Here is a 12,395-nt window from a genome sequence, read left to right as displayed (position 1 = left end):
TGTAGTTCTTTTGCTGCTAGATGTATGTTTTGGTCAGCATCATCATGAAAGTCCGAACAAAATGTGGTCATGTCGTTGTTTCACACTTCGAATTTCTGATCAAAACATGCAACAACAAAGAGCATATTATCGAATTAATTAACATTTCATCTTTCTAATTAGTGTGATAATTGAATTGAATTTACGTTTTGACGTAGAACAACACAAAGTGAGCAGATAAAACTGCTTTTTCAACCATTTCTTGTAGATAAAACGGGTTGATCAATTAAGTAGCTTTTACACCTAGACATTGCTACATGTATGTGCATGGAAAGCAATCCGAATTGGCTATGCACTTTTCCATTTCTCATTCATATTTTTTATTTATTTAGAAACTTTAATTCCATAAGTTGTACGTAGAATATAAAGAAAATTAATGAAAATGACTTGAAAACTTTGACTTTTAATGATAAGGACAAAATAAAGAGTAAAGTGAATAATACCAGGTTTGACTTTTTAGTGTAAAAATGTGGTTTTTCGTTAAAGTGAACAGTATTGTTAACTTTTCGTTAAAACTCTCTAGAATATAACCAGTAAAGCTTTATATTCTTTCTAGCTAATTTCCCAACTTTTTTTTTTCTGATCTAAAAGACCAATTATGACAAACCAAGTCAGAGCACATCTTAGTACTAATTTGAAAGTGATTTTAAAATGATTGAAAACGTTTTTTTTTTTTTAAATTCTGGTTCCAAAAACACTTCCAAGATTCACTTGCATTTTTACTAAAACTGGTTCTAAAAACATTTTCACCAAAAGCTATTTCAGTCATTTTGAAAGTATTTCCAAACCAGCCCCCTTAATCATTTTAAATGTTGGATACTTAAGTTAAGATTCTAAATGTCTTAGTCACCTTAATTAATATAATCAACATTTTGTTGAACAAGTTACAGAAGATTCTTTACTCGTGATCAAATAACGAAAATGTTTGCATTGACTTCCTGGCAGGACCATGCATACATATATACATTGTAGAGCAAGTAAAACGTGAAATTTTCATACAAACCGTCCCTGGAGGAAGATGAAAATTCATATCTAAGAGCCTGTTTTTAGTTTTTTATTTTTGTATTTTGTGCTTGAGATATGAGGAAATTTATATGAAATAAACGAGACCTAGAAGAAGAATGGTGATGGAAAAGATAAATAAGCAAAATGAAAACAAAGTCTCAAAAGCGAAATAACTTAAAATAATTTTTTATTTTCATTTGCGGGAGAAAAAATCAAATTGCCTACGACTTTACGCAAGGTATATATCTAATCTCCGTTATTAATTGTTTTCTAATGTGCATTAATTTATGCTGAACTCAGCAACAGAAGTTATCATTTCACACCTAATTTTCTTGGCCTTTTCTAATACTTTTCCAACATAATCACTCTCAATCTGACTAAGAAATTTGCCTAATGGCATGCTACGAAAAACAAGTTGAAAATTCTGGTGGCTGTGTGAGAGTGTGAGTAGAAGAAATTCAAAAGCAAATTCTATCTTTGCACTGGTGATTGAAAAGATGATGGGGTTTTAGCAACCAATTTAGTGGGCTTGGTTGGAAAAAGTCCAATGCCACCTCAGAAGGATGCCTAAATTGTCGAAGAATACACGTTTTGCCAAAGTTGGTGGAAAGTCCAATATGTTACCATCTCGAAATTTGAATTGGTATGCATGCATGCATGTTCAATTAATGAAGCAGGAAACAGATGATTTATGTCTTAACTTTGAACTACATATGTTACAATATTGTCGATAATAATTTTTTCTCCTCCCAAGAAGGGGAGGTGCCTCGCTCACGATTAAACAAATATAAAGTAAGGAAATATCACTGCTGCATCAGCAAAAGGAAACCCTATTTTGCATTAGTTTTGTTTTATGACTCTGGGAGCAGATCGAGGAAAAAAAAACTCTATTTACCCAAACCATTTGAATCAGCATCTCAATTTGTGAACATACGACTGTAATGTACTTCAATATATGGCAAGAACCGAAAATTCTGAATTACTTGCTTATTGACAAAGAGCTAATCCCATCAAATCCTTTTCTATTTTCTCTAGCAAAACAAAATAAGACCATCAGAGAATCAACTAGTTTTCAACACAATCGTTTCACGATACTAGCAACCAAAGTATTGTTCTCGTGATTAGGCGACCTTACTTTTAAGTGCTTATACCTACAAATCTCTCATTCTAATATAGTTGTAACTTGCCAGTCATCCATGCACGACTCACATCTGTTGATTTAACTATAACAAAGTTATAAAGCATAGATTAAAAAGTACTTTTGATTACCATATTTTGATAAGCAAAACTAATTAAAGCTCCTCTTTTTATCATGACTTATTGCCTCCTCCATGTTCACTGCCCCTTCACACCCCCTCCCCTTCCATGCAACTTGTATCGTTCCTGTTAGGGATATCAATTATTTTACTTTTCTCGTGTCAAAAGGCATCTAATTCTTCTTCATATAGTTATCATGTTTAGTTGTCTAATTAAGCCAACTTTACTTTGAACAACCTTTTTCCTTTTCACCATTAATCGTAATAAAACCATGCATTTCTTTCCCTTTAAACAACAACAATTAAGCCTTATCCCAATAAGTAGGATCGGCTATATGAATCATGGAACATCATTGCGCTCAGTTTTGCATCAAATCTTCTGTTAGCTCTAAGTACTCCATACCTTTTCTTATAGTCTCTTTCAGAGTCTTCCTAGATCTTTCTCTATTTCTTTTGCTCTGACCAGATCTCACAGTCGCATCTTTTAAATGGAACATCTGGTAGGTCTTCAGTTCACATGTCCAAATAAACAATTTTATAGGTAAGGGGATGGAAATTAAGGCTTAAAAAACAAAGGATTCCCGATTACATAAACCTTTTCAGAAAGAATAATTTTATTATCAAAAGTGCCACGGTGGGTTTGGGCGACATACTTCTCTTTACTAAAACAAAATAAGGGGATGATCGATCGATTAATCGATCGATCGATGATGCTGATGAAAAAGGAAAAAAGTTGAAAATCTTATCTAGATATGTACTTTACACGGCATATAACCTATCACTTGGAGGCTTAAAGGAGTTGACAGAATCATCCGATTTAAATATCACATAACATTACATTTCTTCCCCCACAAGGAACGATATTCGATTCTATATAGCAAGCCCTAGAGTTGTTATGGATCCTGATCGGAATTCGGAGCTCAAATGCGTGTTGGATTTATAGTTCGTATCAACTTAGTACAATCTTCTACAACAATTTTGTTACATAAACACTCAATAGAAGGTCGGGTGGGTTTGTTTTAGGGATATATTGATCTTGATTAGTAAGCTAAGGTTCGTTTGACAATCATTTTGATTTTAGTTGTATCTTTTTGTGTAGGATGTGAGGGAAGCATATTGAGAAAATACGTGATCATTAAGAAGGGTGACAAGAGAGAGGGAAATAAATAAAAAAGAACGAAAATAAAAATCTTGAAAGTGAAAACAACTTAAACATGTTTTTGGTTTTAGTTTCTATTTTTCATTTTGCATGCCTTTTTTCATACATTTTATCTACATCTCTTCCGCGCCATCGTTTCTCGAACTCTTTGAAACCTCTCAAGCATTATCTCTTATATATTTCTCCCACATCTCAAATATAAAAATGAAAACTAAACAAAATTGTAGTGTTTTTATGAATTTATTTATTTCTAGTCAAAATGGAATATGAGAATTGAAAGGGAAGAACCAAATTAGAGTAGCGTTTAACTAACTCTAAAAAGGATCAATCTCTAGTTTAGTGAGGAGTGATAAAATAATGATCACTATGTACTCCTGTCACATTCACATTTTTCACTTTTCTTCTTTCTTTAGCATTGTCACATTTGGCGTTTTGCACACATTAACCCTAATTACAGAGTCAGAGAACAACTTAAGGCGACAACTTGCATGCATAGTCCCATTTATTTAGGTCATCGAGTTTTAAAAAGCATGCATTCGCGTCACCAACAAAACCTAGATGTGGACTAACGATAAAGTTTTATGTGGTGGCGTATTATTTTACGTATTATGATATAGGTGGATCGTAAGTTTGATTAAAAAGTAATGGTCATTGTATATATGCTATCTACATAGTTAATAAAATTTTGAAAATAAAATTTACAAAAACAAAAAATGTATCAATGGTTCTGGTCGTTTAAGCTTTTTAGTGACAACCTTTAAACGATTTTTTGTCGCTGAATAATCTTCTTATATCTTTAGCGATTGTTTATAGGTAACTATTTTGTCACTAAAAGTTTATTTTATTCGGTAGAAAAAAAAAAGTGGAAAAGAGAGGAAAATAGGAGGAAAAATGGGGATAATTGATGTGGTTACTTGGCTGTGAGGGGAGAGAAAAAAAAACAGTAAATTATTTTGTGTTTAATTTACTATATTGTCCATAACTTTTCTTTTGATTTTTTTCTTTACTTTTGTTGATACGGTTAATTTGATCTTTTCATTCGTTATATGTTAACAAAATACATTTTGTTCCAAATGAGATATATATATATATATATATATATATATTAGTTTGAAAGGAATATTAATAATATGTGGTAGCATTTCGAGTACATTGAGGAGCTCTATATGAGGCTGGAAAAGTGATGGATATAGTCTATTTTAGAGCTCCGATGAATCTTTGGGGCTTTATAAAAGAATATCTCCCAATATCGGGCTGACACGCCCCGACTACGCCCTCACGGTTTTGTTTCTGGGAACTCACACAAGAACTTCTCAATGGGTCACCCATCATGGGATTGCTCTCGCGCGAACTCGCTTAACTTTGGAGTTCTGATGGAACCCGAAGCTAGTGAGCTCCCAAAAGGCCTCGTGCTAGGTAGGGATGAGAATATACATTTAAGGATCACTCCTTTGAGTGATGTGGGATGTTACAATCCACCCTCCTTAAGGGGCCCGATGACCTCGTTGGCACACCACGACCAAGGTTAGGCTCTGATACCATTTGTCACATCTCAGCCCGGAGCAGGCCCGGGCGGACCACTTCCCGGGCCTGTTCCATCACCGTAGCACGATATTGTCCGCTTTGGGTTTAAGCCCAAACCACCTATTTATTTCTAACCAAAATCAAAACCCTTTACCTAAACCCATTAGACACTAACCCATTCAACCCAAATCCTTTAGAAAATCCTTTTATTTATTTATTACATTTATGTGCTTAGGGGCAATTATAGTGGCGTTTCTGTCTTCGCTAGCTGCGTGACTTTTCGACGGTGAAGTACTGTGAGTGGACCCCTTCTAAAATTACATGATTTTATAATTTAATTGCATAAATGAATAGCATGCCTTATGAGTTTATGTTTTGATTTTATGTTAAACATGTTTATTGAATATGTTGATTTTCGTCTCGTGTTTTTGTGAGGAATTAATTGTTAGCCTATATTGAGCTATATTTTGATATATCGTATTTTCTATAAAAACCATTAACTGGTAGACTATCTGATGGATGACGATAGGATGCTAGAACATGTTTTAGAAACCCTTCTATATAGTATAAACGATGGATGACTTTATACTATGAAGTGGTTATTTATTAGAGGCGTAACTATTTGTGCGTACCTAATGGACACTATGCCGCCTAGGGTGAGGATCTGGTGTTGGCAAATAGGTCGGGAGAAATAATCCCTAGCTACGGGCTGAGGGACACGGAGCAAGCATTGGGCCGAGAGTTGGTAATCTCTGGCTACGGGCGCAGAGACCACGGAGCAGGCATGGGGTTGGGAGTTATATTTATTCAGTGATCTTACTAGTAGCACACCGCGCTTACGAGACTATCTACGAGACGATACACGCGATGATTTATATGATGTTTTTCCGCGTTAGACCTGCCGATATATTTTATGGCATGCTAGAGTTTCAGAAAAACCTATCATTTATTATGCTAGTAGTTTTCATTATTTATAAATCTGGGGGTTAGTATGTTCATAACTGTTTTCATATTATGTATATATATAACTTGGTCCACTCACCCTTGCTTTGCACCCCCTTTCAGGATTTAGAATCGAGGCATACGATCCTGACGTCAACGTCTTCGTTTTGGCATATTCGAGTCCTCTCGGTGTAGGACCCACATCCTTTTATTTATTCAATTTTATATTAATTCTTTTAAAGCTCTAGTTAGTTGTATACTCTGAACACGTTCCTAAATTATTAATTCATTGTATTTTAAATTCCTAACCCTTATTTACTTCTTATTCTTAGCTTTTGTATCAATTAATGGCTTTTGTCACCCTCGGGTGTCAACCAGCACGTGTCTATCCTGTATTCGGGGAATATCAGGGTCGGGGCATGTCACAAGCTATATCTTTCGGGCTCTATATAGGGTTATATATATTTATTTATGTAGTAATTTGATTAAGCAATGATTTTCTTTTGTGTTAGCTTTTTTTAAGTTGATTTTTGAACGTGTTATTTTATATATTTTTGTATGAACCTTTCAACCTAAAAAGTTCAAATTGTGACAAAGTTAAATTTAATCATTTATGAATCGTTTGTTGGATTAGATTCCCTTATATCAATCTCCTCTGTTGAAAGAAAAAAACCCCCCACTTCGTCCTCTGAAATAATTTGATTTTCACGTATAACACAACAATTTACATAGCACCAATTGGTAAATTAGTATCATATACAATTTTGAAAAAAAAAATATTTGAAAATTTCACCCATCAATGCCCATGAACATTAAATCAATTTGAAATTTTAATTCTTATGGAATTTAAAACAATTGATTAATTAGTCAAATTGCAAGAAAAATAAGTAAGAAAAAAGAATTTAAAAAATAATAAAAGGAGAGTATAAGTGTATTCGCAAGTAAAGGGAAAGTGATAAAATTTCACTCACATGGGTTGCTACTTTTTTGTGAGACCCATTGTTTTTTTGGCTAGATGTAGCCCGATTTTATGCTACCCAAGAAAGAAAGTTGCTAGCCTCAGTTGTGGATCTAGCCTCATTTTCCAGCTCATCAGAGATGAAATTTCTCGCTAAAGCTGAAAATGTGGTAACCTTATAGAGGATAAAGCCCCCATTGGAGATGCTCTAACATAAAAAAGGGTAACATGGCATTGCTACACAGAAGCTAGACAGATGCTATTCCACTGAAAAAGCTAGAAAAGATTTAAGCATAAAGATTGGGTGAAACGACGAACGAACCTGGGTACAAGTTGTTATGTGACCCCTTTCATAAGGTTCTGTAATTTGTACATCATACATGTGAACTTTGTCGGTCACTCCCAAATTCCCAATTAACTTCTTTCCTCTCTCATGTTGCAGACAAAGTTATAGACCTCAAAATATTTATACTTTTTCAGCTGGACTGGATAAGTCAGTTTTGATCTCAACTGTAAGAAATAAATCGAAGAGTGCGATTAGAGCCAATACCCATCGGTTATGGGTAATAGCGGTTACCCGCTTATTTAAATTTCACGGTTACGGTTATGGGTAACCGTTTAGATAAATAAACGGTTATGGGTATAACCGTTTATCCGCGAAATTTAAATGGACGGTTATGAGTATTAACCACGATTATAAACGGGTAACCATTTACCCATTTATTTTATATATGTAAAATTAACACAAACTATATTCCTTATCAGACAAAACTTAGATCAATACTATTGACTATAGTGCATGATTTCTATAGCTAATATAATATAGTTTTCCTTAACCATTTTAAATTTCATGGTCCATTATATATATTATGTTAATATTTTACATTCTGAGTTAAATAACCCAAGAATACTGTCTTTTAACAGTTTTTGTAACCCAAGAATACTTAACAAATTTTATATTACCTTCATTGCTAACAGTTAAAAATATTGTCTGTAAACTATTATTTCAATTATTGGAATGGTATAAGGACTTAAAAAATTAAAATGCGGAAATGTATGATGAATGTAACTATAACGGTGTTTAATTGTTAGAAAAAGAAAATTATGACAAATTTTTGTTTTTTAATTTTCAAGTTGTTAAAAAAATGTAGACGGGTGAAAAATGAGTAAATGGTAAAAAAAGAAAGGATAAACGGGTTTAAAAATAATAAATGGGTAAACGGATACTAAACGGTTACGGTTAAATGAGTACACGGTTATGAGTATGGTTAACCGTTTATAAACAATTATGAGTATGGGTATAAACGTTTAGATAATTACCCAACGGGTAAATGGTTATGCGAGTATGAGAATAAACGATTATAGATAATTAATCTCGGTTACCCGCCCGCCATAATCGTTGTCCATCCCTAAGTGCGATGCCGTAGTTGTTCCGGTACAATTACTTCAATGATCAAGTCAGTAAAATAAGAACACGCATGAATAGAGAAATGACAAATATAAAAACACAGAGGAAGAGAGTGGAAGGGGCCGGAGGGAGGAGTGAAATGGCTATTTAGCACGAAACAAATTGAACAAGAATATCATTTCAAATTACTTTTAGTGTTCATTTTATAAGTACCATTATGTACATATTTCTTTTACTTTTACGCCTCATTTTTCTTATACAACTTTTTTGTCTTCCTAACAAAAAAAACTTGAACAAAAATTAAAATAAAATCATTATCAAACGAATTCTAAACATAATATATCTCAAAATACTCTTAAAGTATTGGCCGATACCACATCGGTGTCATTCAGTGCAAGATTTTTCAATTGAAGTTGATTTAGAGCAGCAATCCCATGAAACCAAGTACCTCAATTGGGTAGCAGAATAAAGCTCTCCCACAATAATACCAATTAAACCATGTGGCTTGCCTAAACCAAACACCGCCATGTAACCAACTGATTAACTAACGCAACGGTGTTCTTTCTTTTGTCCTTCAGACAAAGGCCATTGTCTCTTTGAATTTTGCAATAGTGCATGTAATTCCTATTCGGAGGCAGATTGTCTGCCCTCCTGTTTGGGTGTCGTTTTCATCTCCTCCTATTTTGTGCGGTCACGGTTAAGTCACATTAACATTTTATATTAATTTTTTATAGCAATAACAAGACAAAAAATAATAAGAATATAAAATGTTGACGTGGCTTAACCGTGACCGTACAAATAGAAGAGGATGAGAGGGCAGACAATCTGCCTCCTTCCTATTCTCTATTTTTACCAATATAATCAGGTGAAGCAGAATCTTATTAGCGAACAAATTAAATCCGCACTAATATGAGTGGACACATGGTGCCTCGTACTGCCTTTGACTCCACTAATATGCTTTTACATGGCGAGAAAATTTTCAGTGTGGCTGAGATCTCAAACATGATATCACATGTCATTTAACACTTGAAGGGAAATTATTTTTCAAGTATCCCTCTAATTGTATAATAACATGTGGCGTAATGACCTGAGTTACAGACACACTGAAAAATCTTTACTACACGGCCTTTTGCATGCCTTTGTCTTGTGATTTTCATTTCTTTATAGGCAACGATATTGAGAGTTACAGGTAGGGCTAAGTCATACAGTAGGTAAATAATAATTTGACATTAATTTTACCGTTCTTGAAAGTTGAGTCTAAAACTTTTCACTTACAACTGAACACAAATGAAATGAAATTTCAATAAAATGTAGTGCTAGTGTCATGATACGATTTGAGATTGTGACTTATCAATTCAAACGGATAACATACAATTGGACTCATTCCTCACTTAATAAGATAAGAGTGAAACCACAGATACCCGTTAAATGTTAAGAATAAGAGAGAAAGGCTGGTGTTATAGTGGAAATCAAGCACTTTTATGGCCATTCTCACCCAAGTTCAGAGATTTGAGATTTCGAACATAATTGCATTCTCAAATGTGCGATAATGTTTTGGTGCATTCCACCTTTGCAGTCATCTTCTCCTTCAAGAGGTTGATGTTAGGTTATTTTGTTTTGTAGTGTTTTTCCCCCGATAATTAGGGGAAAACCCACCCGGTGATGATGAGATGAAATGAAACTAAACTAACTAAATTATGAGAAATTAGACAACTGCAAAAGAAAAACGTCCGCCAATCATACGCTGCCACTGGAGCAAAGTTCCAGCTAAAGAGACATCTTTGCCCAACAACTCATACATTTTTAGTCATTTCACAACACTAACCTCATATCTAATTGGATCAACTTCTCACTATTAAAATTAAATTAGGATTAGTGTTACGGAAACTAAATTTATGTATTAAATTTGTGCTATAAATGATGTGACGCTTATTAACCAAATTCCATGTGAATCGAAGCACATATCTAACTAGTGAGTCCGTGACACATCAAATCCATATGACGCACAGATTTAATACAAAAATTTGGGTGCCAAATCTTATTCGTAAAATTAGAAATTAAAAAAAAAAATAGTGAGTCAGTGGTAGCTGACACTCACATTGCTTTCTGTTTCTTTTTTGTGCATGAATTCCTCATAAATAAGACTCTCAGCTGATCATTCGGAACCTCCCACCACTCCCTCCACACCCCCCCCCCCCCACCAAAGCACCAGCACCAGCTCCTCCTCCTCCTCCACCCTCACTTCAATTTCTCATACAGCATTTGCCATTTGCAGACTCTGTTTCCGACTCTGTTTCCGTGTGAGAAAAAACCCAACATTCTCTGCCATTCAAGATTCAAAACCTTTTCACCAGAATCCTTATGGCTACTCCAATTTCTTACCACTTCACCTTCATTCTTCTAATCATTACCGAAGGTAAAAAAAAGACACAAACTTTTAATAAATCGAGCAATTTTACCACCTGGGTTGTTCTTCCAGTTTATTAATTCAATTGAATTATCACTAATCTATACATTTGTCTCTGTTTTTTAGGGGTGTTAGGGGCCACATTCACGTTCACAAATAAGTGTGACTTCACAGTATGGCCGGGAATTCTAGCCAGCGCCGGCAGCGACAAGCTCGACAGCACCGGCTTCGAGCTTCCCAAAGGCAGTTCCCGCGTTTTCCAGGCCCCGACCGGCTGGTCCGGTCGCTTCTGGGGCCGAACCGGCTGCTCCTTTGACGGTTCGGGTCGGGGTTCTTGTTCAACCGGGGACTGCGGCTCGGGCGAGCTCGAGTGCAACGGTGCTGGAGCCGTGCCACCGGCCACCTTAGCCGAGTTCACACTCGGCTCGGGTTCTCAAGACTTCTATGACGTCAGCCTCGTTGACGGTTATAACTTACCAATGATCGTTGAGGGGAGTGGGGCATCGGGTGCGTGCGCGTCCACTGGGTGCGTTACGGACCTCAACCGTAGGTGCCCTGCCGAGCTCAAAGTCGACGGCGCGTGCAAGAGCGCGTGTGATGCATTTGGAAGTCCGGAGTATTGTTGCAACGGCGCGTACGGTTCACCGTCTACATGCAAGCCGTCCATGTACTCGCAGTTGTTTAAGTCAGCGTGTCCGAAATCATATAGCTACGCTTACGATGACGCTTCAAGTACGTTTACGTGTATAGGTGCTGATTATACGATCACATTTTGCGCTTCTCTTACTTCAAGGTAAATACTTTAATTTTTTTTAACAGTGTTACATGTTATGTTGTTCGATTATTAGTTCTCAATCCACAGTAATCAGTTTTAACGATTTGCAAAATATGTTTGTAATTGACATTGATTTGGTTCCGGAATATGTTTTTTTGCAGCCTAAAATCTTCAAGAGATTCGGGGTCGGGGTCGGGGTCGGGGTCAGATTCCGGGTCAAACCCAATAGGTTCTTCATTGCTAGCTGATTTGGCCAGCGGAGATTCAACCAAAACCCAACCTTCCATTTCCATAGCTCTTCAAAGTATGTTGATTTTGGTCATCTCTTTGGCTCTCACATTTCGACAGTTACATTAGCCAATCATGCCCCAAATGGCCCAGTGACCACATCCTCGAGAGAGAGAGAAACTTACATACAACTGAGAGACGCCAAGGTGGCGGTAGTCACGAGGAAAGTCGACAAAATCAAGGATTGTAACCCACCCACATCCAAACCCCACAATATTGGTGTTCGATACACATACACGTATTAATTTATAAAGCAAAAGCATTTGTTGAGAAATAAAAATGTGCTTCATTTCCTCTATGGAAAAAACTCTTTACCACGACCGCCTTTCTTCTTGTAGGGGTCTACAAATATTTTTAGGTCCAACGTTCTTTTTTGTGATAGTACGACGGTCACACAGAAGAATTACTCGTAACCTACCACCACGTAACCCACATACGCAAGCATTTTTCAGTGTGAACATTTAGCACGACGAATAGGCGTGTGCGATGAGCATTGATGAATTGATGCGTGTAGGGGTCTCCCATTCGGATCATCATACCTGAAGTCAAAAAGAAAATAATGTGATTTCAATCAGTAATGGCAATTCTGAATGGTTCATCTTCTCTCTCATTATGATTACTAACAAGATAAGCA

General features: G+C 35.8%; 1 protein-coding gene across 1 annotated transcript; it reads left to right on the top strand.

Moving 5' to 3' along the window:
• Positions 1 to 10,358: 10,358 nt before the first annotated feature.
• LOC126604246 (thaumatin-like protein 1) lies at positions 10,359 to 12,068 on the top strand. Its single transcript, XM_050271424.1, has 3 exons — positions 10,359 to 10,707; positions 10,825 to 11,491; positions 11,635 to 12,068. The coding sequence occupies exons 1-3, from the start codon at positions 10,653 to 10,655 to the stop codon at positions 11,828 to 11,830; spliced, it is 918 nt and encodes a 305-aa protein (XP_050127381.1). The 5' UTR covers positions 10,359 to 10,652; the 3' UTR covers positions 11,831 to 12,068.
• The last annotated feature ends 327 nt before the right edge of the window (positions 12,069 to 12,395 follow it).

Source organism: Malus sylvestris, chromosome 2 (assembly GCF_916048215.2).
Source record: "Malus sylvestris chromosome 2, drMalSylv7.2, whole genome shotgun sequence".
Taxonomy (NCBI): domain Eukaryota; kingdom Viridiplantae; phylum Streptophyta; class Magnoliopsida; order Rosales; family Rosaceae; genus Malus; species Malus sylvestris.
This window is presented reverse-complemented; position numbering and strand designations above follow the sequence as displayed.

Bases quoted from the DNA above. Each gene is read 5' to 3' on its own strand.
- LOC126604246 (XM_050271424.1), top strand. From the start codon at position 10,653: ATGGCTACTCCAATTTCTTACCACTTCACCTTCATTCTTCTAATCATT. The intron at 10,708-10,824 runs GTAAAAAAAAGA...TCTGTTTTTTAG, and splicing joins TCTTCTAATCATTACCGAAG to GGGTGTTAGGGGCCACATTC. The intron at 11,492-11,634 runs GTAAATACTTTA...GTTTTTTTGCAG, and splicing joins TGCGCTTCTCTTACTTCAAG to CCTAAAATCTTCAAGAGATT.